The sequence below is a fragment of the Neltuma alba genome, unplaced genomic scaffold (genome assembly GCF_004799145.2).
Source record: "Neltuma alba isolate B1F8T4 unplaced genomic scaffold, ASM479914v2 tig00012007_pilon, whole genome shotgun sequence".
Classification (NCBI taxonomy): domain Eukaryota; kingdom Viridiplantae; phylum Streptophyta; class Magnoliopsida; order Fabales; family Fabaceae; genus Neltuma; species Neltuma alba.
In genome coordinates this window covers 307,192-334,528 of record NW_021636578.1, presented here as the reverse complement: position 1 = coordinate 334,528, position 27,337 = coordinate 307,192, and the positions used below count along the sequence as shown (strand labels likewise).

The 27,337-nt window shown below is 35.2% G+C and overlaps 2 protein-coding genes across 2 annotated transcripts; both read left to right on the top strand.

Annotated features, from left to right (window-relative positions):
* The first annotated feature begins 4,942 nt into the window (after positions 1 to 4,942).
* LOC114720915 (FCS-Like Zinc finger 1) lies at positions 4,943 to 27,107 on the top strand. Its single transcript, XM_028906651.1, has 4 exons — positions 4,943 to 4,959; positions 13,406 to 13,416; positions 25,945 to 26,257; positions 26,550 to 27,107. Exons 3-4 carry the CDS (start codon positions 25,965 to 25,967, stop codon positions 26,734 to 26,736), a joined length of 480 nt encoding a protein of 159 aa, XP_028762484.1. The 5' UTR covers positions 4,943 to 4,959; positions 13,406 to 13,416; positions 25,945 to 25,964; the 3' UTR covers positions 26,737 to 27,107.
* Positions 6,905 to 9,024, top strand: LOC114720914 (E3 ubiquitin-protein ligase BOI). The gene is made up of 4 exons (XM_028906650.1): positions 6,905 to 7,365; positions 7,484 to 7,569; positions 7,701 to 8,038; positions 8,139 to 9,024. The coding sequence occupies exons 1-4, from the start codon at positions 7,319 to 7,321 to the stop codon at positions 8,679 to 8,681; spliced, it is 1,014 nt and encodes a 337-aa protein (XP_028762483.1). The 5' UTR covers positions 6,905 to 7,318; the 3' UTR covers positions 8,682 to 9,024.
* Positions 27,108 to 27,337: the final 230 nt, after the last annotated feature.

The window sequence follows — 27,337 nt, the reverse complement described above, 5'->3', positions numbered from 1 at the left end:
AGCATAATATAAGGATGGGGCCAAGAAGGATATATGAGAAAGACGGGGGACTGAAAAAGTGGGGTGGACAATGTAAAATAAAAGTTGTGTCCACTATCAAATATTGTGCTTGTTGTGCAGTGGGTGACACTTGATTTTGCAGATTGATATATATATATGTATATGGCTTTGTTGATTCTTTTCTTTTGCAGCAAATACGAAAGACCAGAGAGAGAGAGAGAGAGAGAGACCCACCAGCAGTTCCCCACACACTTTGATGCTGTTTCCTAATTACCACCTCACGAGATGCTCTCTCTTTTTTTTTTTTAATTACTATGAGGTCTCTTTCTCTCTCTAGACTTTCTCTCTCTACTGCGCCTTCTTGTGACTGCCATTATCATCAATCACCAGAAACAGAAGCCAATGTACAAACAGGGCACAGCGACTCATAAATTATAGCACCACCACCACCACCCACCTTCCCCCATCCACCATCCTGGCCCCTGACACTCCCTTAAATAAAACTCTACCCATTTTCACAACACAACCCTTTCGAGGTCAATCCATATACCATCTGTCCTTTTCTTTTCTTTTACTTTCTTCCCACTCCTTATGGTTTCCCCTTCGTCATTTGTCTCGCCGTAAATACCATCCATCATTAAACAATACTGCCGCTTTCTTCTTTTCATACACGTAGATTGTAGACAATTAATCCAACAACTCATATTTACCCTTTTTTTGTCACTGGGTGTGATTGATCATATATTGTACGTACGATACAACCATCGATCGTGTTCCATGGGCCGGGGTTGGTGCGTGTTATTATGATCTCGTGACCTATTATTAATAAATTAGGAGGGTTTTGAAATGATACACATATGGTGGCTAGTTTTTTTTCCCTTTCATCTGTATTCTTGTCGACCATCCATCGCAAAAAAAAAAAAAAATCGCTTTTTCAGCAAACGAAATTATAGGGCCTTTCTTTTTCTTGTAATAGAGTCAATTAAATACAAAGACAAAGAGGGGTTGAATTTTAAGTGCCTTGCATGCAACGATAATTCCTTTTAATGGCACCAAATGATTCCACCACCACCTTCCCACTATATGATTTCCTGAAATTAAAAAAACGAATCAAAGTGACGCGTATATATATTGGAGAATGTGCTCACCCATCCAAATTAATGGAAAAGCCTATATATATAACGTATGAGTATTGTTTGGTTTGATTTAGGTGATATAGTTCACTACATGTAGGATAGACACAAGTTAATTAGAGTCACTATGCGTGTATATGTTTTGACTTAGTCGTGATATCATGATAAGAAAACACGTATACGAAAATGCGAATGCACCGAAAGAAAGAATGAAAGCCGAAGAATTCACACTAACTTGATCGATACAACGTTACATATACAAATACATACATATTTTATATATATATATATATATATATAGCTAGAGAGAGAGTGGATTAGACAGAGGGTAGAGTTGACGGGTGATGAGGAGGGTATAGTGATAAAGTTGGGCGTCCCTATGTGAGCGAAATGAAAGGGGAAGATGGAAGAATTATTTGGGAAGGGAAAGAAAGAATGGGGGAAAAGAAAGGAAAAGGAAAAGGAAAACCACGGAAAATGACAGGAATTTAAGTTAGGGTTGGAAATGTGTGGGTCAAGGAAATCGGGGGTGGCTGGATAAGGACTAATTAAAGAAATGTCTTGCACAAACTTGTCTTCTAACCAAGCAAATTGCGTTTGGCTTCATCACACTTCTCCAACATCCATTATCACTCTTTCTTCCTTAATTCCTTATATTGTAATAATATTTGCTTTCTCTCCGTTGAAGAAATATGCCTAATTCATTTAGGCCTCCTTTGGTTTTGGTATATATACTATTAATTAATGACGCGGTAATTTTCAAAGGAAATCGAAAAATTGGATTATATTTCAAAATATGAAAAAGATCAAAATGCCTTCATCTGAATTTTTTTTCTTTAAAAAAAAAAAAAAAGCATGTCATTAGTGTTGGGTTCAGTTTGTCTCTGAGACGTCTCCAATCCCAGGCCCCCCGCCAAATTTTTGTCTTTCTTTGATACCAGAGAGTTGTAGCTTTCTTTCCTTATTTTCGCAAATTGACATTTATGTTCTGAAAGATTTCATTATTTTCTAGAACACACGATACGTGACCAATAATATAATATAATATTGATCTTTTACTTGGTGTTATCAAGAGTTAACTAACACAAGAAAATAGGCTGCTGGGATATATATTACGCGCGCCCAATACTGCGAGCATCAGTGCACATTAATCGGCGACAATTTTTTATTCGATTGGTGGCTGGTAAGGAAATAATAATGTGATATTAATCAATTAATTAATCTTTTGAAGGCGTCGGTCTCGGTGAATTAATTACTATAATAATTTTTGAATATATGTGCTGGTTACCAGCTTAAATTAAGAGTCATTAGTCGTTATACTAGCCAGGCAATACGCGTGGATCCGACCCGGAGTCCCTTTAATCTCTTATGGTGTAACGAGAGAGGGCACCACAAGAAAAAGAAAATCACCGCTGACTAGCTTTTGGAATGTTGCCGTGAAATTCAAATTGCCCGCAAATTAATTGCAATTTAATTTATGGTCCTATATTAAAAAATACTTTTTTGATTTTCTCGACGCACCCCAATAGTTACATGCGAGGCAAATTATTTCTTGATGAATACCCCTAATATGTGTGAGAAACATTTGAAAAATAAAGTAAATCATAATCTTATATTCATGATCAGATAAAATCTCTCTGTTAATTCTTATATTTAGGAGGGAATAGGAAATAACAAATTTATTCAAGAGGTATATTTGATGGATATATGATATATAGTTTGTTTAATTTGTGATATACATATATAGATGTGAACCCCAGACCCCAAGTTTAAGTTTTGATAAAGGAGAGAGAGCTTTCAAAGGGACACGTCAAGGAAACTAATCACTGACCTTTAAATTAATTTTGAAGGCAAGAAACAAGCCGCTTGACCTGGCCCTTCATGCATTGACTCCATCATTATAGAATCCATTAATAGTTGAACCCTGAACGATGGAGGATCTTCCTTTCAAAGTTCAAACCCCGTACACGAAGCCTCAAGCCAACCACATTTTACTAAAACTCCTTTCTTTCTTTCTCTCTCTTTGTTTTGTTTTGAAACGGATGTAACAAAATATTGGCTTCCCTTTACCTAAACCCAACGCATCATTTCATCACTGTTTGTGAACACAAAATGCCTCTTGACAATCAAACGACGGCGTCACGTTGTGATGCTGCGATCTTTGATTCCGGACAACGGTTTCCACAATTCCAGGGCTAATGCTAACCATATAATATTGTCAAAACCCACACCCATTTTGAATACTGCTGCTTTCTTCTTCCTTTGATTCCATTCGGTTGGACCATAGAATTACATGTACCCTCGTTTTCTTTTTGAAATGTGTATTGCGCAAGCAGAAGAAGGAAGAAGCAGGCATTATAATTAATGAGATGGCCAATGGTTAGGCAATAAATGGGGTGGACCAAAGGGATATCTTAAAGCAGGAAAAAAAGAGAGAGTGATGTGTTGATGAATGAGGAAGGCAAAAGGAGACAGGTTGTGGTTGGCCTATTAACTGTATTAATAAGCATCCAACATTGTGTACTGCCGAGATAATTAAACTAAGTGTATATTATAGAAAGAGGGTGCATGTGTGCCGTATGATTTGCCGTGCAGGGTTGTAACAGTAGCATAATAAGGTTAATTAAATATATCTATATATGTTTTAATTTAAATTTGATAATCTAAGATGGGAGGATGATGATGATGGATGGATGAATATGTAGATGCATGATTTGGAAGATGGAGAACAAGTAGCCGACTCTGAGTGGGACCTGAGCAAAGACAAATTGCATCATGCCATTCCAAGCACTCTCTTTCACATTTCCTTCTTCTCTTTGCTTTCTTTTCTCTTTTCTTTTCTGTTTTTTATTTTAAATTTTTCTGGGTGGCTTCTCTCTTTCTTTGTCACTCTTGATTAAAGTGTGAAATATAGTTGTTTGTTTTTTTATTTTGGGGAAGATCACCCAATACTGACTTTCCATCTTCCTTTTTTTTTCTCTCTTTCACTCGCAGCTGGCTGGCCTTTAATTTTTGTACCACAACTAATTTTCACGACTAACGTTACCGCATACCTAATACAAAATTGTCCTTCAACTCTAAAGGTAGATAACAACAAGAAACGAAACGGGCAAGAAAATTAAAGTTGATAATTGCTTATTGTGATTAATTTTCTTTTCTATCGTCAATCATGGGATCAAATCATCACCAGTTGGTCAAGTGAGAAATGGAGAGAAGGAGGAGGAGGAGGGGCAAGGGTAATTATATTAGATTAGCTTTGGTGTGTGTGGCTCCACCAACGCATTAAATTTAAGCATACCAAATGTTAATCATCATGCTTAAAAGTTGCTTCAGGGAATTTGGTTTCATTAGTCACGTACGATTTGTCATTAATTATCTATTATTCACCCTCATCGTTCCTTAACAACCGTTGGTGTTCTGTATTTAGTCTACGTTTTCCCCCCTAAAAGTATTAAATTTTTTCCGTGATGCTTGGTTTAACGAGTTTCGCGTTACACGTTAATTGGCGCCAGTCTCATCAAGCCTCTCAGAAATATATATATATATATATATGTGTGTGTGTCTCTTCGCGCGCCCCTCTTTATAGAGCAAAATAAATAAATAAACTCTTCTGCTCTTTTATATAAGATAGAAAGAGATTTTTTTTTTTTACATTCTATTTACAAGTCATTTTATTAATTTTTTAGGATGAATGTACTATTTTGTTCTTTATTCATTTTAGTATAGATAATTATTTTTTTAAAAGATGTATATATTAAATAGGGATAAGTTGAAAAGTTGTTATATTTTAATAGACAGTTAATACATTTTAAGGTATTTTTTGATTTATGTGAAATATAATAAAAGCGCTTTATAAATAAGACCAGAGGAGTAACAAATACAGAAATTCCAATTTGCATATTTTTTGTACATTTCACTTACTGCAACTTCTTCACGAGCTTAGAGTTCGTTTCTTCTCAATGTGCCACAGAGCACATTGCATATCTATATATATGCATGTGTTTATGGTTTAACTTGTTGGGATAAGAAATTACCACCGCCGAAGGACAATAATCAGAAGCATACTGCACCAGGAAACTGCATTGGTCATTATTAGGTCACCCTATTCTGACTGCACAGCGATGTGACTATATATAAGTTAAGCATGGATCGTGAAGCATGAGGTTTAATTTTCTGGGATTAATTAAAAGAAAGGAGGGAAAAAAACTGTCGATTTAATTGAGGTAGGACAACCTAGCCAGCATATATAAGACGAATATAAAAATTTGAGATAAATTATATATAGAAGGGGCTTTAATTTTATATGTGTATTGCCAGACGAACCTAGAAGAAAATCTGGAAAACCGAAAATAGCCAATATTGTTATGGCCATATTATGTCATGTGTTTGAAAGTTTCTTATTATTATTCTTAATTCTTAATTCTTAATTCTCAATTCATGTCAGCTTTTTTGCGTACGTTGTCCGTGGGGATTGAAATCTATAGTACTACGTTAGTTTTATTTGTGTGATAATTTGAAACAGTCCGGTATGTGAAGTATATTACGTTGTTGGGTTTGAAAGAAGTTACCAGATAAAGAGGAAGCTAGATTCAATTTGTGAGCCAATTATGGAATTAGATGGATGAAGGCGCATTATATTCTGGAGATCTGTTCAATTTTATTTTATTTTTAATTTGGTCTAAGGTAAGAATATAATCAACAAGAGACACAGCTGTTACGATTTTGAACATTCAAAATCGTGAAATTAAAAACAAATTATTCAACCTTACCCGTTCATATTGTGAACGGAGAATGTCTAAATATGCGTTGCAGGACAAAAAAGAAAGCACCTGTCTTGTTAATATGAGTTAAGATTAGAGTTTATAAATACTAATTAATCTCAACGCTTAATTTAAGGCGTGAATTGAACCTTCGAAATAATCAAGGGATGCTTGCTTGACTGGCTATGGATTTAGAATTGAACAGAAGTATATGGATGTATAATTCCAGGTTGATGGAATTATTAACGCAACCAAAAATAGATATAATTCCTTAAATATTTTTCAAAAATATCCTCCAATAAGAATATTTTTTTCTTCAAGATTGTGACAATGATTGTAAAGAGATTCAAATATAATTTTGCTGAATAAAATGATATGAATGTTAAGAATTTAAATCTTTCTTCTTGTTTGGAGAAACTAAATTGATGTTTGTTATACCCTCCATGCGAAGAATTTTCTTATTTTAGGGGAAAGTGTAATACACTCTCTTTAATTTTAAAAGTTAACTAAAAATCATCTCCAAGATGTCAGTTGTGTTTTGTACAGCATGTCCCTGTTAATATCTTTGTTGACCGGAGGAATATATGGAGAGATTTTTTTTTTCCCCCTGCTCTTTTTGCCCCTGCTGAATAAATGTATCCAATCTAATAATTACCTTTAAAATTAAATGGAAAGAGTAAATTACATAATACCACAAGTTTTGCATATTGATGCCATTGTAAATAAAGGTATGGATTGGGTAAAAGGAAAATGAGAGAGAACAGAGAAGGAAAGGAAAGGCCTGTAAGCAATTTACCAGCTCTTTCATTCCCTATTAATGCACTGTTTCTGTAATTAAATGTTATGAACCAGACATTGTCTATATATAAACACACTACACACTCCACTGCTATTTCCCACCTACGTATAATAGAATTAAATTAAATTTAAAATATGAATATTGGGGTAAGCAAAAGCAAATACTATATAACAAACCACGAGACTTGTTCATAAGAAAAGCCAAACCCCACGCGAAGACTAATAAGAGAGGGCAGCAACAAGAGAGAAAGAGCAGAATAAGGTGCCTCTCTCTTGGACTGATTCGCTTCAATCGCAGCATCTATCTCCTTCTCCCTTCCCCCTCCCTCCCTCCCTCTCTTTCTCTCTATATCTATATATCTTCTCTCTCCTATCTCGTATTCGAAGGCCAAACCCAGAAGAGGAAGAAAAGTGTAGGTGATAACCAAGTGACCCAACGGTTGTGGTGGTGATTCCATAATTTCTTTCGTCTCTGATTCCTTCTCTTCTCAATAATGTCTTCCTTGTCCTCCCGCATTGAACACTCCGCCTTCTCCTTATAGAGCCCGCTTCTTCCTCTCCTTCACATTATTTCTCTCACCCTTTTCCGTTCTTCCGTTCTTCCTCTGCTTCATCTTCTCAACTCCCATGGCCGTCCAAGCTCAATACCCATCCAATATTCTCCTCCTCAACAGGTTTGCTTTCGTACTTACTTTCTGGTTCGACCCGGCTGTTCTCCTCATACCTCTATGCCATTGATTCTGAAGACTAATGGTTTTTTTTTTTAAAATTATTATTCCATTCTGATAACAGAAACGAACAGGAAGGACATGATTATTCGTTACAGCCACAACCGGGAGGGCTTCTTGATCAGTCTCATATCTTGTTCAACAATGGAGGTATGTCCTGTCAAAACTGTATTTCTATGGAGGGCTTATTGGTTTATATGCCATTGAATTGAAACCAAAGATATGTTGAGAAGTGTTCATTGAACGCCAATCTGAAAATTGCCTGCGTGCAAAATTAGCAGGTACTAATTCTCGCAAGAGAGGCAGAGAAGCAACGGCAGCCACCTGCGTCGCCCAAACAACTCCTAACGGTCTTAATCCCTTCTCTTTGCAATCCCAGCCTCCTCAGCTCGTAGAACTCTCTCAGCTCCATAATCACCAACCAAATGTGGTCTCCACCGGCCTCCGATTATCCTTCGGCGACCATCAACAGCAACAAAGACTGCAACTACAGCAACAACGCCAGCAACAACATCAACAAGCCTGTCAGCCCTATGCTTTCTTATCTCTATTACCTGAAGGATTTGCCTCCCAGATCAAACAACAGCGTGATGAGATTGATCAATTTCTCCAAGCCCAGGTACAGTATTTATATTCTGTTCCTGTTCAAGTGTTTAGTTTTTTGCACGATATTAAAAAGGGGGGGGGAATAAACGATAGATATCTTGTCGGAACAACAGGGAGAACAATTGCGACGAACATTAGCCGAGAAGAGACAGAGGCATTATCGTGCACTTCTAAGCGTGGCGGAAGAATCGGTGGCCCGGCGGTTAAGAGAGAAGGAGGTTGAGATGGAAAAGGCAACGCGCAGAAATGCCGAGTTAGAAGCGCGCGCGGCGCAACTTAGCGTGGAGGCCCAGGTTTGGCAGGCAAAGGCAAAGGCACAGGAGGCAACGGCGGCGTCTCTGCAAGCGCAACTGCAACAGGCTATGATGAGCGGTGGTGCGCAGGATAAAGGGGGAGGGTGTTTCGCGGAGGACGGAGGGCTGTCTTGTGCAGTGGGTGGGGAGGGCCAACCGGAGGACGCCGAGTCAGCGTATATTGACCCGGACCGAGTCGTGGCATCGGGACCCAAATGCAGAGGCTGTGGGAAGCGAGCGGCATCGGTGGTGGCATTGCCGTGTCGGCACTTATGCATCTGCACGGAATGCGACGCGCATTTCCGAGCGTGTCCCGTCTGCCTCACCGTCATCAATTCAACCGTTGAAGTCTTCCTCTCTTAGCCCCTAATCCTCTTTGCGCACATCCAATCCATGTCCATACCAATGGCCCGGTAAGAGGCCCAACTGAAAATTAAAATTATATATAAATATATATTAATAAAATTAATCTTTTTCGTCCCCCTTAAAACCAAGGTTTGGATTAAGATTATCTTAGCCGTCTCTGATCTGAGGCTTGAGAAATGCCTTTCTTTTTTTGTATTTACTTTTGAATTCCCCTCTTGGAGTAGAGTAACCTGGAGGTGTTGTACATGGCCGCTTCTCTTTTCCCCCCCTTGTACTGGCTCTTGGTTTTGGAAATTCAATCATATTCTTTCATTTCATTATATATAATTTGTCGGTCTCACTGGTTTTCTAATTCTACATTGTTATGGAAGGTAATAATATAATCTTCAATATAGATGTCTAAGTGTTGCATAAGTTGCATCAGAATTATTAAGTGGAGGTGCTCAGTTCATTTCATGCACGTGACATGAACATGCAAAGCTCGGCGTTCCACAGACAAGATAATTTATTTGAGGGCTAATTTATAGTTTGAGTTCCAAGTTACGAGTTGTAATAAATACTAGGTTACATGGATGTGTGAACACAATTAAGTGTTAGCATTTCTTCTTACAAAACTTTACCCAAAGGCATTCTACATTGTACTGGCTCCACCGATGGGTGGCAACGGTAGCGTGTGCTCATAATTTTAATGAACTCTGGATTGATGATTGATGATTTGGTAGGCAAGGATTTGTGGGTTTTTCCTTTCAGCTGAGATTTGCATGGGGAATCTCAAGTCATAAGCAATGCACATTTTTGCCTATACCTTTCCCTTCCCAGTTTTTGTTTTCGGAGTATGGCTTATGGAAGACGCATAGATATATCATAATTAAGAACCAAAATCTGTCGTTTGCATGTGAAAATTCTATAATGCAAAATATTGGAATAGTCTTCGTGCAGTGTAATATCCTTTTGTCATTCTATTTACATTCTCCAGTTAATCTATTGTCATAACTTCGCCTTACTGTTGTCAAGTACTCGAGAAAATCACAAAATTACAGTTTCTCTGGTAAGTTGAGTTGAAAAGGGCTACTCAAAATCACAAAAATTCCCAGTCTGCTCCAGAATTCTTCGTCGCCTGCAAAACTGGCATCGATGAAGATCTTTCACTCAACATATTAAAAAACGTAGATGGTAATATAATGATGGTAGTGCTCAGTTATTTTTCAGAAAAGGGTTTTTTCGAGTCGGAATGCTCGACAACAGTAATAATTTAAAAATTTTTAGTATCATTTTTTTTATTGATGTCTTCATTAAAATATTTTACCATGCGTAGCCAAACTAGTTCAAAAATAAGAGTGAGATAATATATAAACAGGGGTCAAAAGTTCAGACCCTCTCAATACATATATTTGGGAAAAAAAAAAAGGTTTGCCATATTTAGGATCTTATAATCCACCAACCATTGTATTTCATCAAGTCTAACAGCATAACATTCCTTTGTAACGACACGTTCATCTTTTTTTCGTATGTCAAAAATTACTTATTTTTGACGGAACGATGACAAAAACTTGGAATCCCCAGGCAATGGTCAAAACCTTCATATAAGAAACCCAATACTACGCTGATAGCAGATTCAACCTTAAAAGCCCATTGGGTCAGTGATTGCCCCCGGGAAAATATCATTGATCCCGTCCATAATTGGTGAAGACCCCCTCAATGTTCTTCGGCCAACGCAATGGCAATAAATGATGCTTCCTTCGAAAAAATAAATCATCGATAATATATACTACTAGTAATTAGTATTTATATATATATATTTGTATATACATACTACAGATCCAATATACTACGTGAATTAAGAGGAGTTGGATCACGAATCCAGCTTCTATCAAGAGTGTTATGTCTCATTAAAAAGGAGTGGTTAAAACAGGGAGGTATCTTAAGCGTATCTAATTTCTTTTTCCTCTCACGTGATTCCCAATGCACAGCGCTGAGTCGTATATATATAATTCCGCATACCAGAATCTCATTGTCGTCACATGTTCACGCTCCACTTTGTCTACTTTTGCAGTCTACGATTTCTATTACTATTCTATGCACTCTTGGCTTTTCAATTCCGTTATGAGAAAGGAAAACATATCATTTTTGAATATAGGAAGACGGGAGAACAAGAAAGAACAAGAAAAGAAAAGTTTCACTTCCGTGGAGAATATTGTTATGCAGATACACTCTGCGTTTCTATTAATCTGAGTTAAAGTTTTGCAGATGAAAAAAAAAAAAGGTGAATTATAGAGAGAGGAGGTGTCATGAATGGACGGAGGGAATACCAGATTCCTTTCATTTCAGGGGGAATCATGATTCACTTTTGCAAAGTTGTATTCTTGAAATCGATGATCTGATCTTTTCATTAAGCCGTTTTCTAAGGGAGGCAAATTTTTATTATTATCAATTTGGCTATCTAATCAAGTCCCTGTCAGATTCTTCCCCCTCTGGGTTAGTAAATAAAGCGATTCAATTATATATGCTTATTTCTAGAAGAGAGCAGAATAACAAATAGAACCGAATTCAATAAATGAACATAAGATTATAAATTATATGGCTTTCCAGTAATCTTCCCAAAAGGACATCAACCATTTGATTATTCATGAAAATACAAGCATTATTGTCAAACTCACAATTAATTCTCTAAGTAATCTTACAAAAACGTATTAATTCCTTTTTAAATTCATGCTAGTTGTAAGCTCATTTAAATTTACAAGTTTACTAACTAAATTTATCATATTTACATTTTTAGCTTATAAAATCATGTCAACTCACTCTTAAACTCGTATTAAATTTATTGATTTAATTATATTTAGTGACTTTATATATAAATTTTATAAAAATTTACTGTTGAATATGGTAAATTGTGAATGTCAATGGACTTAATTTCAATTATTTGGATTTAAAATATATTTAAAAGAAATTGTCGTTGTTTTTTATATTTTAATTATTAATTATATACTTTTGATATAAATTTATTAATAAAAATAAATTTTTATGATTTAAGTTTACGATCCGAATTTACATTTTCATCATGAGTTATATGTTTATATATATGTTAACTAATTAATCAATTAATTAATTAACCGCCCTCACCATACTATAGGGCCAAATTACCCGGGACTTTGAACGACTTTTTAAAGCTGAGACGAGTTTCATAATTGAGCACGTAGTGACGTGATGTTAACTTACGGGACACTTGGCGGTGAAGCTGCGTTCAAAGTTTTCACCATAAAAAGGACGTGTATTCATGGAATTGGATGGGACAGACCAGAAGAGGTAAAAACATAAGAAAATTAATGTTTGCAGCTAAATTTGAAGCACAGGCATGATGACACAAGGACAATGATTAAAACCCAAGAAGGGGGGAGGGAGGGAGGGAGGGAAATAAATTAAAAGGAAGCCATGAAAATGACCAGAGAGATGATCATTATAAAATTGGTCATCCTGGTTTGTTAATTTGATGTAAAATTATGTTATGACAGGTGGGAGAGGAGCTGTACATATTAAGCTGTGGGAGACAAGCAAAGCATATAGAAAAGGAAAATAAAATAAAAGGGCAAGAAAAAAAGAGAGAAGGAGTTGCCTTCATTGGAGGCTTGTTTCCAAGAAGTGGCAAGTTGAAGACAGGTGTATGAAGGCGTCTTCTTGTTATGATGACACTCACACATGTCGCTGTTTTAGTTTCAATGATAACAACACGACACCGTTCCTAACTTCCTGAACCTCCTCTTTATTTTCCGATGGGAACCACACGCACTGACCTCATCCGTCACATTAATACATCCTCTTAAATGTATCTGTTCATTTTGAATCTGGGTATGACTTCAATGTACTGTAATCAAATTAAAGGAATAAAAACACAATCCTCTCGATATATAATAATGCACTCACCCAAGAATAATATAAACACATAAATGGGGTGTTTTAACTGATAGAGGAATCGGCCCACTACTTGATCATACGTCTCGACGAAACGTTGCTTTCAGATTTGCCCATTTGAGGGAAGCATGTGTGGTGAATGTACGTGAAGGAGTAGTGTGAGTGAGTTCCATAGTGGAAATGGGTTATTATTCGATTTGCATGCTAAGGCTATAATATTAATAAAGGTGCTTGATTAAACCAACAATGGCAGACACGCAGAGCTGTAACGACCACGTCAAAAGTTGTCTTCAACGGCAATAACATCACTGGCACTTTGCAGTGTGATCCCTCTAATTCCGATACCTTTGTGAGACCACTTGAACCAACTTTCTCGGATTTACCATCCACGTACGTATGTTGCCCCTCGACTTCATCACTGGCCTCTCTTGTCTCGTCATGGACCCATCTCTTCTCTCTATATAATGTTTCTGCAACGCCCTCGCTGCTAAATAATGCGGCCACTCCTTTCTTATCACACTTTATTCGGATAAATCTAACGCAACCGCCCAAATAAATCTAACCTCTAGGGAGCCATTGGCTCTCTTTATGTTTTGGTATGAGTCACTTCTATGATATGTGCACTATTTGTTGGGGCATAGTTTATTTTTAAGTGTGATTGGGCTGGCTTGTTTCCTGAAAAACGACCTCCCAAGGAAGCATTAATGGCTGAAACGGAAGGGAAGTTGATGAATTGAAGCAAAGTCAAATGGGAGGATTGGGGGGGTGCCCTAAATTTCAGCGGCAAGATACGGGCGAAGGAAAAGACAATCACAGTCACATGTTGACGTTTTTTAATGAGGGGCATATTACGTTAGGTGTAACAGATTGTGGTGCTATATCGTGTGGACCAATTTTGCCCAATCAATATAATAATACAAGACCATGCGATATTATTACGAGGAAAGAGAGGGAGATAGGGGGTGTGTGTGTGTATAAGCTAGCATGTTGAATATATATGCGTGTCTGGTTGGCTAGTGAATTAGTACGTGTTTGTTTGGTTTGATAATTTTTCTTTTTTCTGTTGGGTGGGTAGCTAGCTGTATATCATGTTGGGATATTTGTATGAGCATCTTGCTTTTGCTTAGGCATTGAAATTACATGATTCGTGTAGATATTTCATGAGTTTTATTAGGTACAGAGATCACTGGATCAATGCCCACTGAAGCAAAAGAAAGCTGGGACGGTATCCTCACAAAGTCACGCCACCTTGATTCCAACCACTTCTTCAGTTCTTCCTGATGCCCTCTCCTTTTCTCCATATAGTGCTTTGGTTTTCGAGTCCACCGCTCATAGGCAACACTGGTTTTCATTTTTCAATGCTCGAACTGGAACTACGTAAACAATGCAGTTGAGTGTGACATATTTACTGAACTTCACAATAGACCTGTGATAAACGGTGACGTCCTCTTTCCATAAGCCTGACCATAAAACTTTGGTCCTTTAGCAATTATTAATCTTTTTTTCCCTTTTGCCAACAGCAATTATTAATCACCAGCCCATACGTGCCTTAATTATGGGCCTTTGACAACTCAATAAGAGTGCCCCCAAAAGCAGTAAGCCCATACATCTTATTATGGGCTTTGGAAAAAGAGCCTCAGGGGCAACTTACTGAGCTGGGAATCTTGACTTGATTAGTTCAGGACACTCCAACTATTGAAAGAATTAAAACCAAAGAAAATATAACTTATTCAGGCACTAAAATTAGCGACACTGCAATAGGCTCCGTGCATGTGTATAGATCCGAAATAAGTAATAATATCCCTAACTTATGTATTTTGTATTTGCCTAGGGAACAAATATTGATGGGTATAAAGCGAATTATGTGTTGTTCCGCAAAAAGGAGACTGAGAATGTGATGTTGCAAGATATTTTGGCGAATGTGATATTCCAAGTTGAGAACTGAGATTTTGGAGGATTAGGCGCAAGTGTGCTTGATGTGCACTCGATAATGGAGAATAGGAAAAACTCAAGTGGTTGGATTTTTTTTATGTCGTATTTGCTGTAAGCCACATGGCCGCCTTATATATATAGATCACATCGTTTAATTAAGGTTCTTTTACGCATGCTAGCTGCCAAATTAACGAGGAACACTGCAGATACAAGGTGGACTTATAATAACCAAAGAATTAGAACTAATACATTCTTTAAGATTCTTACATTTGCATTGCCCCTCAGTGGACCAATTCATTTTACTTAATTTAATCAACGTCTTCCAGAATTGCCGGAATATTTGTGGCTATAAACTCGTTTTTATGTCGCATGTTCCTGTCCTCTTGAGATTGTTTCTGAAGCCTGTATCTCAATCCCACTCGCTGTGTTTGCTTATTTAATTTGCCGCTTATATAGCTTTATATTCCCCCAGCATTGCCCCTGAGATTTCATTTTCGCAATGAGTTCCAGTTAATTAAACACCTCTCTCTTTTTTTCCCCCCAATAACGAAACACCTGTCTGACGAACGCCAACGTGGAATAAAATCATATATATATACATGTTATAAATAACTTGGAATAAATTTGCATAAGTTGGAAGGAATATTGAATAGTGGGGCCAAAAAAGAAAATGTTGCGAGGATTCTCTCCCCGCAAAGCTGTTTTATTTATATATGTATACTGCATTAAATTATAGATATGGGTTTGTTCATCGGGCCAAAATAACAATACAAATTCATTGAATATGTGTGTGTTTAAAAAAAGAATGTTAAGAACAAGAGAGTGGCTCCGGCTTCACATTTGATACATGCATTATAAAATGGGATCCTTCATGTGCAAACTCATGGAATAGTACTATTATTGTCCCTGTGTGTGTGGTGGCGCACATCGGACGAGAGCGTTTTGGTCTTTGGAGGAGCTGATGGAAACACGTGGTGTGTGCCCCAGAATGGAGAGAATCATCACCGCTGATAAACAAACTACTAACATTATAAATATATAATGTGCCAAAAAGCATCTAATGAACTTAGAATGCATTCACTGGGCACAAATATGCAGAACCCTTTCCATGCGCCGCACATGCCACTCAACACGTGTACTGTTTCATTGCACACGTGTCCACTTATGAGCCATGAAGCTGCTCTGGATCTTTCACTTTCGCCTCCCGCACTCCACCTCCTTTTCTCTGCATCATATTATTTAATCCTGAGAACATGGAAAGAAGTTCCACAACTATTCCGTGATGCCACCTACAAGCAAGACAGGCCTCTAAGAAAAGTATGTTATTCTTTTTATGTCCAGGACAAGAAGATTAAAGTACTACTACTATATTAGAGGAAAAGTAAAAGGAAGAATATGGCAGCCGTTGAGTTAAAAAGAGGAAGAAACAGATCCCACAGTACAAATAGCTTGAAAGGTTGGCTAGTGAAAATTAAATAACGGAAATCGTTGGCAAATTATAAATCTTTCTGTGGATCTTGAAGATGTAATTATCGTTCACATTGCAAAAGTTATTGCGTGTTCATGTTAAGCCTGACAATTAACCAGCCACCAGCATTTAGGAGTGTTTGGATTTGCATTTCCTGCGATTTCATAGTAGAGATTATCCCTATTAAACCTAAACAGATCAGGCGGCAATCTTGGATGCAGAGGATTGCATTTAATAAAGGACAATATCAACCTAAAGAATAAAGGGAGCAACCAGCATAGGATCTATACTGAAAGAGGCAAAAAAAAAAAAAAAAACTAGTGTTATCGTGACGCTACTTTCTGTGTCGATAAAGAAGAACCTACCAGTTTCAACTGATAGGTTAAATTATATGAACAAATTAAAGTTAGCAAACCACAAAAACTGCATCCTGCTTATAAGCCTTGCTAAATTTGCCTGAAGAAGTTCATATAAATTTAGGCTGTTTCAAGCTTAGAGGTTATGGTCCTGTATTACCGTATTAAGCAACCCCACACTGGAGTTTTTTTTCATTTTGGTTTTTGATTTTTAACAATCACACAGACATATTACACAATTACCGCTATTTATTAAATAAATAAACAAATCCAAATCGATTTTTGATTAGTCCTCATACGAACCATTCAAGAGGATGGCAAGACGGGGGAGGTTTCTTGTCCAGGGACACGCCCGTGATGGGGAAACATATGCCTGGCAGCAGACGCAACAGTCCACGTTGCAATTTGTGACGCTCGAGAATATTAACTCTTTTTGTTTTATTTTTTTTATTATGCGTTGAAAAAAATTAATAATGGACCACTTCCAAGCGTGGTCTCAAAAGTCTGTGGCGTAGCTTCTAGTTTGTGGCTGATTGATGTTTAATTATTTATTTATTTAAACTTGGCAGATTGAAGTTTAAGGTGGGATAACTGCGGTGAGTTCAAATATACAGAGAGTTCAAATACACAAGCGCGCACACACACATATTATATTTCATACATGACATGGAGTAACTTAAGTTCAATCTTCAATGATTGTTGATGAGTTTCCTGGGATTGCAATCTTGATTACAGTTTGTATGAAGAACAAAATGTTATCTTAAACGAACGCAAATTGAAGACAAACAACGGCAAAGCAAAAATGTTAAGCATCTCAATTATATATGTCCTTCGACCTGAGGAAAAACGCACATCTTGTATCTAGCCCTAAATAATAAGCCATGAGCTTTACCTTTTGTCAAGGAAGATATTACTGTCACTTTATTTTTAAAATTTTTCCCCTGCCTTCCCATATTTTCTTTAAGAAAATAATTATCTTATTTGCTTGTCCCAACCCAAACTTCCAATCTGGGCATCGTCCCGCCTACGTTACTCCATTCTTTTATGTCCCAAAATTTCAAACTGTATTTCCTAGAATTGTTATCCATCTCATACTACGTAGAAAAAATAGTTTTTTTTTTTTGTTTTATAAAAGAATTCAGTTTCTTTCGCCATTCTCTTGCTCAGTGATTCTTAGGACACGTACGCAACTGCAGGGAAAACTAGCAGTGAGAGGAACTTAGCGGCACGTTAAAGTAGGACGTGTGAGTAATACTGTGTGTGTTAAATACTCCCTCTCTCGCTTTTTATAAATACTCTTGCCTTAAATATACAGGGTCTTATATTTAGGACCGGAGGAGTAATATTGAAACTTATCACCTAACTCAAAATGTTAGTTAAAACTGATTAAAGATAATAAATATATAAAAATTAGAAGTTTTTTCTAAACTGTCCTTATTTATGAGAGGAGAGAGTATAAAAAAGAGAATAAGAAAATTATTATAATAAAAAGAATTATAAAAGAGAAATCATGTATGATGAAGAGATGATGGTTTGATAAATGAAATAATAAATATATTGAGTAAAATAAGTAATTAATGAAAGCAAAATAGGAAATTGTTTAAAAAAATTTAAGAAAACTTATAAATATTGCTTATATTTAAAAATAAGAAAAAATAATAGTTGTTGCTTATTTAAAAAAAGTACTCCACCAGTCCTTAATATATGACCCAATTGTTGAGATGGTTTTGGTCCTAAATATAAGATCTATCTCTCATATTTATCAATTTTCTTTAAATTACCCCTATGGATACTCCTACCATAATCAAGTAGAAAAGAGAGAGGGGTATTAAGAAATAATTATGGTGTTTTAGAAAAAACGTGTCACAATTTTTATAACTAACTAACTTATCTAACTTTCTTGATCTAATCAAATTAGTTAAATAGATCTTATATTAAAGATCGGAGGAGTATTAAATATTAATAATAAAAAAAGAAGGAGAGAAAACTGTTGTCGTGTTGACACGCGAAAACGATGTGTGAAGAAGAAGCAATTTAATTTTGGCCATATGTCATCATTTCAAGGACTCTATGAGCTCCAAAGGCCCAATGGGTCAAAAAGGCGGTGGGGCCACATTATACGACAATAAATGAGTCCGCGGGCCCCACCCTTTCGTTCCGTCGGACCAAAGAATAATGTGGTCCCTACTTGACCATTAGTCTTATAAGCTCATAATATTGAAAACAGAAGAAGCAGAGATTACAAGTTTAATTTTGTTTGATCTTATTATTTAAAATTGTTTAATTGTGATTATGAAACTGTTTTTTTTCCTAAGGTTAAACAAATTAGCAACTACTCTTTTTTTTTTTAAAGAAAAAGTAGTCCCTCACATCAATCACTCTCAGACTGCTTGGTCCCTTTGAGAGAAAAAACCGTTTGGTCCCAACCTAAAGCGAAAATACTGCAGCGACTTAAATTACAAATCAAACCAATATATCAAAAAATTGGCCCAGAAGAAGAAAAGCAGAGATACAAAACACTAAACACGTCAAACGATCCGATCTCTCCTCATATAATTTCTTAGAAAATGCCAAAAAAAAATTTAGAGTATATCCAAATAAATTACATTTTTTTAGTTCATGGGCCGAAATTAGTTTTAGTTTTACAAAAAATAAGTATACGCTTCTTCGTATAATTTATCTTGATTTCTAAATGTGATACATAACGTTGATTTAAGATTTTAAATTTTAATGCTGATCTATATTTTGTGAATATCTCAATACAAATAAGACGCTTTTTTTACTCTAAATATAAAATCTATTTTATAATATAACTACACTATAAAATGAGTTTCATAGCACCTGAGGAGTGCCATACGTAATAATTATTATTCCTCAAAAATTTATTGATAATTTAAAATCTATGTTTTCAACCAGAAATTTTAAAATCTATTCATGCTTTTCAAGCTGCAGAATGAATATATTATTATACCAATACATAAATTTAATTGAGATCCTGATTTCCGTACAAAAATTATTGACCCCATGGAACTTTAAAAAAATTCTAAATTACCTCCTTTTTTTTCCTATAAAAATCTAATTGGGTTGTTTGAACATTTAATATGTTTATATCATTTTTGTTCACAAATAATTTTATATACTGTATTAATTAAAAAATTGACAACTTGGCATATTTCACTTCTTTTCATACTTTCTTTTATTGTTACTTTGTTTCTTTCTCTTATTTATTTCCCTGTAAATAAGGATATGTTTGGCAAAAAAAAATCTTATATATATATATATAACTTTTAACTAATTTTAACTAGTTTTTTGAGCTGTATGATTTAGTTATCAAATTCTTATAAAAAATATTCGAGTAGTATCTTGTTAACTGGTGAGTTCTGCAACATTATAAAACACATTGTTGCTAATTTTTATGAAACACATGCTTCTTTGAACCTTCCTTCATTCAGAATATCGATATTCTGTAAGTTTTCCCCGGCACGTCACTGATAAAGCCTAAATTTAAAAGTAAAAGTGTGATTAACGCTTTAAAGTATACATTATTCCGGAGCTAAAGTAACAAGTTGCCCTTGTTCTAAAAATACGAGAACCTTTTTAAATACTTTCTGTCGCTTTTGGAGCCTGTCGCTATAAATACAGGAGTAGTAATTAATAAAAGTCCACTAAGAAAAAGGCATGTATTAATTTAAAGAGATTGTCATTTCAAAGCCCGGATTCGAATCTATAATTTTGATCATGTTCTTTACCTAAGCCATGATCGATTGTTTTGCTGGAAGTTTTACCACCACGCAAATTCTTTATTATTACTCCATAGTACTACATTCTTTCACCCGAAAAGGCCGTGAATATTATAATTTATTGAAAAAGCCTCGTTTTTTTTTCACATTCACAGAAATAAATAAAAATAATTTATTAAAAAATGAAAAAAATTACAAGTGGGAAACATAAATCACGTACTTGCATGTCGTTATGTTTTTAAACATGTGAACGCGTGCATAGAAAGGATATAATTTGATAAATATTTCTTTATAATTGATATGATTTGATTATTTGCTATTAGTGTGACTTACTGTAGAATTCATATTTATATATCCGTGATTTATTACATACTGCATTTTTCACGTGAAACGTTAATGGCCTTGCATAAATTATACTATAAAATAGTTTTTATATTTAAAACAAGAAAAATATAATTTACGGTATAGACTCCCCTCGCTCCTGTGATATTTAGTATAAAAGTCTCATTTTTGGGCATTCACGGAAATAGATAAAAGCAAATCATTAAAAATGAAAAAAAATAAATTAAGTGGCGATGTCATTTCAGAAGCGTAGAAGACGTAGCGTCGTTGGCCCCAGCATTTAAGGCATCAATTTTGCTGTTGAAAACAAACAACGTAGCTCGAAAAATATCAGCATAATTTGTCTTAGAGTCAGGGCTTTCTTATTTTTAACAATTAAAATTAACACTTTAAACAGTGGATGCAATTTAAAATTATGAGGTAATATTGTTCGTAATAAAACTTTTAAATACCCACGAACCATTGCTCTTGGGCGAAATTGGACATTAGCGCAAAATTATTAGCCATGAAACATAAATCACAGTCTATTTATCCATGATTTATTGCTGGTGAATGGACGTATATATCCATGATTTGTTGATTTAAAAACAAAAGCGTCTTCTATGTGAGTGCCTTTTGCTTTTTAAAAATTTATAACTCTTTCGCGCATGGGATATTGAATAATACCAGATATAATTAATAAGAGAATCATATTTAAATGTTGATGAAATGTCAGTTATAATTTTATTTAACTGTATTTGCTCCAATCTTCGTGTGAATCTACTCAACTTTATATATATGGTCATATTGTGAACCATATATCATCTACTCCTTCAACTCTAAATATAAAATTATTTTATAGTATAATTTACTCATAAATTATACTATAAAATAATTTTATATTTATGATCAGAAATAAACATCCATATTAATTAAATTAACCACGAGGACGCGCAATCCCACTCTTTTAACATTTCAAATGTTACCTCTCGCGAAATCTGACTTTCAGCTCAATTATTTTATTGCAATGACTTATTACTTTTTCATATTCTAAACGCAAAAGCTAGTTAATAGGCTTTTTTTTTTAATCTTAATATATTTTATCTTATAGATTTACAATTTTTCTTAAATTATTGTTATCAAAGCACACATATTTCAATACGTATAAATTTCAATTACGATAGTTAAAGAGGGTTTTTTAAATAACATAATACCCATTTTTTATGCACAGCTAATTTAAGTAGTTTTATTACCTTTTACAGATCAATCGTGTCAGCCTCGGCGTTAAGGCGAAAGGGCTACGAGGTTTTAAAATTTAAAACAGGACAAAGATCAAGTTTAATCCGATTCTCTTAATCATGATTATTGTTCTCAATATCCACGTAGTGAGTGAGACTTTTTTTGCCCTCGTTCATAAAACTAACTGGTCATTTTTTACCATTTTATTTGAGGGTAATGGGTATATGCGGAACAAATATGCTTTAAGCATTCAAAGGGCATCCGGTTTACGTCAAGTGTTTTTAAAAGATATTTTTATATAAATTGAGATAAAACTTGTTTAATATATTTATTTTGTATATCATAAAATTATTTTTAAAATTATAGTTGGTTTTTCCTAAACACCTCCTTAACTCAATATACTGCTAGCACTTAAAGTTATCAAACAAAGAAATCAAGAGATCTAAATTACCAGTAATATCTAGTCATTAGACGCAAGTTACCCAGACCAACGAACGATAGTGTTCTGTGATTAAAATATAATCGTTGATTAACCCAAGAAATGAACTGCGGCTGAAATTAATGAATCTTCTAGATACATTACTTGGATTGTTTACAATTGTGCTGTTTTTTTTTTTTTTTTATCGATTTTAAAATACCTGGCGATTCCTGGCTTAATATGAAAGGAATGGTTCATCCAATAATGCGTTAAATGCTTTAAGAAATGAAAAATCACGGATACAAAAAACTGTGCATCTAGAACTAGTCAACCCCATATACGATGTTAGTATTTCCTTAGCCGAGAAATAACGTATTTCCTACGTTTAGAAGTTTATAATGTTTTAAATTTAATTTGGAAATTCGGGTTTTATATTTCTTTAAAATTATATGAGTGAGGTTTAAATTAAAAAATAAAACTAGAACAATCCTCTAGTTATGGGGCCCGAATTTTGAAAAACGAGGCTAAAAAACAAGGTCTGTTTTACTGCCCAAATTCAATACTTTTAACCGGTTAAGTAAGCACGGCTGAGTGGCTACATCTTATGTTTTATGTTGACTGAGAAAAATAAATACTAATTTCCTATTTGAGGAGATTAAGGAAGTAAGTTAAGTTGATATATAAATAAGTGTGTTATTCCTAAAATATTGCTAATTAAGTGGCTAAAACTATAAATTAGAAGGGATGATTGAAAAAAATTGACATAAATATAAGAGATATAAATGGGGAAGACTTGAGAATTTGAGATTCATCAAAAACAAACCTCGATTTATCGGTATAAAATTAAAATCACCGCAGCTGTACTTATTTTTCGGCCAACAAACTATGGTTATTTATCCACATGCGGTGAATTTCGGTCGAGGCAGCCTGCCGTCCCTAGCAAGTGACTAACAAATGTTCCGTCAATGAAAGGGTCGTTCAGGGGAAGAAAATTCCGCGCAGCAGACGATCATCGGCGGCACATGAGATTCGTCATTGAGTTCAGAACAAAAGGAGCGTTCAAACCGATGCCCAAAAAAAAAAAGTGAGCGTTCAAACCAAAAAAGAAAAAGGCAAGAGTGACCGAGGAACGAGGGAATCGCAAGAGTCCGTCATGACACGTGTCAATTAATTAATAGGTAAGTATGTGGCCGGGGCCACGTACAAGATCACACGTGTACACCGTTGGATCAGCGACGGTGGGATGGGGCAGTTGCGCCCGACTCACGGGGCAGAGGAAGCTTGGTTTAGAGGAAACAATCGTTCTCGGGAAGAGATCTGTGATTCTGTGCGCATAATAAACAAATCCCGAAAATATAATTTGAAAAATTTAATGGGAAAAAAAAAAAGCTTAAACAAGACTAGGTCTCACATCATCATCACCAATTCACCATCATGCCTCAGTCCACGTGGGCCCCACGGGGTCGATTGTTTTGGGAGATGGTCCCACCTGTTGGGTGGCCCCCTGATAGCAAAACGACGAAAGAATCTGGGAAATTGCTGGGAAGATCAATGACGTCATAGCTTTGAAGTGAGGAAGAAGGTTTAGGGAAAAAGCGAAACCGTGGGGTTTCGAGCGGGAAAGATGGGGCCCCGAACTACTGTCGCTGGCTGGTTGAATTTTCTGCCCGTTTTCAGGAGCGTGAGTCGCACTCTGCTTCGTGGTGTCTTTTCTCTGCTTAATTCAGACAACATAGGCCATCAAAGAAAGAGTGAACCATATAAATATCACAGACGTTTTTGAAAATATTTGAGTTTTTACGAAATTCTAAACTTTTTTAATGATTTTTCTGTGACTGAGGTCGAAAACATGAAAGCTTTTAGCTTATAATCTATTAATGCTGTTTTTTATAATCTCAAAGATATAAGATACTCCTCTAATCCTATTTATAAAGTATTTTCAGTATATTTCACATAGATTAAGAAAAACTTTAAAATGTATTAACTCTCTATCAAAATATAATAATTTTTAATTTTATCCATATTTAATATATACACCTTTTAAAAGAGATAACTATCTATAATATAATAAATAAATGACAATAATATATTTACACTGAAAATTTAATAAAATGACTTATAAATAAAATAAAAAATCCTTTTTTATGTACTTTATAAATAGATTGGAGAAGTATATTAACCGTTTCAAAATATATTAACGGTTCAAGATTTTTAACGGACTTTGCTCCGCCATCTTTTATTACCTATAAGAAAATATTCATGCCATTAAACTTGTCATTGACACTCAGTTAATCCTATCTGTTTTTTAGTTGGATGTTAGCTTTCAGCAAAAACTATAACCAACAACCCGCACCTTACGTCGTTTAAGAATATTCTTTTAGTTCTATTTATAAAGTAGAAAAAGAAGGTATTTTTTTATCTTATTTATAGGGTATTAAGAATTTTTTTTATATAAACGCATATAATTTATTATTGTGTTAACTTTATTTACATGAGGTATTATATATGAAATAAGGATAAAAGTTGAAAAATTATTAAATTTTAAATAAAATTAATAAAATTTAAGGTTTTTCTTGGTCTCTACGCATTTCACCATTCCATCATAAATTTACATTGCCTTGAATTTTTAAATTTTTTAAAAGAATTTTTGAGTTCTTTAGATTTTGACCCGGTTGTTTAGTCAGATGTTATTTTGATTTAGTAATAACATGCTTCTTAAAATTTGATTTATTACAGTTTAATTCTTATAATTTTCACTCATTTAAAATTTGGCCTCCAAATTTTAAAATTTAAATCATTGCCATTTAATTTTATGAATCAAAACTATAAAAATTGAGTTACACTTAATCAAAATTTTGAAATTAAATTACACATGCCTTTTTTTATATTTTCTGGTCTTAAATATAGATTCTTATATAGATCGGAGGAGTATTTACATATATATATTTCTGTATTTTTCATGATCATTAATTTAAATTTAAAAATACAAAAAAATGTGATTAGAAATAATGGTAACCTCGTCTTGAAATTTCAAAAAACAAAAATGGCAAATCAATTTAAAAGTGGCAGATGAAAAAAAAGAGGGGAAATATACGGCAAAACTATACACATAAACTATACTAAAAAACAAAGGGGCACGCACCCAAAGCCGCAAAAAGAAGTACAACTAATTGCAACGGTTAAGCTCACGCGCAATGTAGGGGCGTGGGCCCAACTATTGTTCGCCCGGCACAAATTTGACGTAGCGGAGGAAATCTGAGAGAGGAGAGAGAAGGGGAAGATTACAAAGGGAGAAGAGAAGTGCGGTTTGGTTAAAGATGGGGCCTACCACTTTGAATTGTAGAAGATCTCTTACAATTATTCAAAAACCCTTTTATTCTTGTTGAACCACAAAATTGCCACTGGTTAGTAATTTAGTACTATTTCGGCCTGTACCTACCTTCATTGAGTAATTTATTAACAATAATGGCCGTTCGTGTAATTTTCAGCAAAGTCAGTACTAATTTCTTGAACCTCCATTACGCGATCAATAAATCTGAATTAATTAAATCAAATCAATATTAATTTGAATTTCCTAATCAATTTGATAGAGTAATTTAATTTAATAATTTGTCGGAAAAGAAATATAATATAATATTCTTTTTTTGGGCCTGAAAGATAGAAGCATTTTTTGAGCCAATGGATTCGCCCTCACGAATTTTTGTAACTCGCTGCTGTTTTTAGTCTCGGTTCCTCACAGTCACACAACTGAGCCAACAAGGCCTTCCCCGTCACCTACCCTCTTTATAAACCATCCTCTCCCTCTTCTTCGTTCCTCACGTTCACGCCACTGCCCTTTCTCTCCAACAACAGCGACAATCAAAAAATATCTTTCACTCCATTGGAATTCCTTCTACGTTCATGGAGTCTACCAAAAGACCTCCTTTCTTGGAAGAGGACCATGATTTGGCTTCCGCTTCAGACATGGAAGCTGGGTATTCTGGGTATCATAGTCACTACCATTATTACCAACACATCCTTGTATCAAGGTCCATGGGTTATGCCACCTCCTTCTATAGAACAGGCAAGGTTTGTTCCCCAAGATCTGGGAGGTTCTACGACTCCAGATTTGAAGATCACCAACCCTATTTCCTTCAGGCTTGTTTTCTCTGCAAGAAGCCCCTGGGGGACAATAGAGATATCTTCATGTACAGGTTAGCGAACCAGAGCTTTCGTTATTGATTAAACTTTTGGTTTGTGATCGGGCATTATAGTTACAATTCTATCCCAAGAACATAATTTCTCCACAAATTCTTCTCATTTCCTCTATCTTAAAAATTTGAGATCGTGCTGTTAGAAATTTTTCCTGAAATTGAGCGGGGATTAGTCTTTATTATTTATCTTGACAATCTGGAGTTTGTGGGGTGGGATTAGGTTTCAATGTCAGTTTCATTATATGATTCTGTGCGGCTCTCGTTCTGATTGCGATTTGTTAAATTTGTGCAGAGGGGACATACCTTTTTGTAGTGAAGAGTGCAGGCAAGAGCAAATAGAGTCAGATGAAGCGAAGGAGAAGCATAGAAACCTTTCTTCATCCATGGAGGCTTTGAGGAAGAAGGATCAAAATAGATCTACCTCCCCTAACAAGGCTCAGGATTACCCCTTTCGTACAGGCACAGTAGCTGCCGCTTAGTGATAAAGAAAACTAATCTAAAGAGTGTAAACAACATAAGAGTGTCTACTGCAAGGTAGCGGAAGGTGAAGAGGAAGAAGGGGCAGAGCGAAGAGCCTCGCACTAAAAGAGTTCCTCGTCTGCTTTCTTTCCCAGAGGAACAAGGGTCACGAAGAGAAGAGAGAGATCATATTGGGATTTTCTTTTAGGTGTAAATGGTATACATACCGATAACGAGTTGTGTGTTCTCAGGGGGATCCTATCTGCGAAATTGCTCTGTTTGCTTTTTAATTTCGTCTCTGGTTTTCTTCTTCCTTGTGGTTGTGCCAAATAGTTTTATAGTTTTAACTAAGAAACTGAATATCAATACAAAGTAAATTTCGTTATCTTCCTCATGGATGTGCCCAAATTTTGTTACAAAAGCTTTCATTATTTTTCTGCGTTGCTTGCCTCCCTGGTGTTGGCCTTTGAATTTGAGGAAGATGATGATAAATTTTTTCCTGCTCTATTTCTTTACCGCTGAAAAATCAGGATACTGTACATCGGTTTGATTTTGTGGTGATTTACGGAAGCTCCTGTAATCCTGCTGGTGGAAGAACCGGAGGTTACAGAACACCTGAGT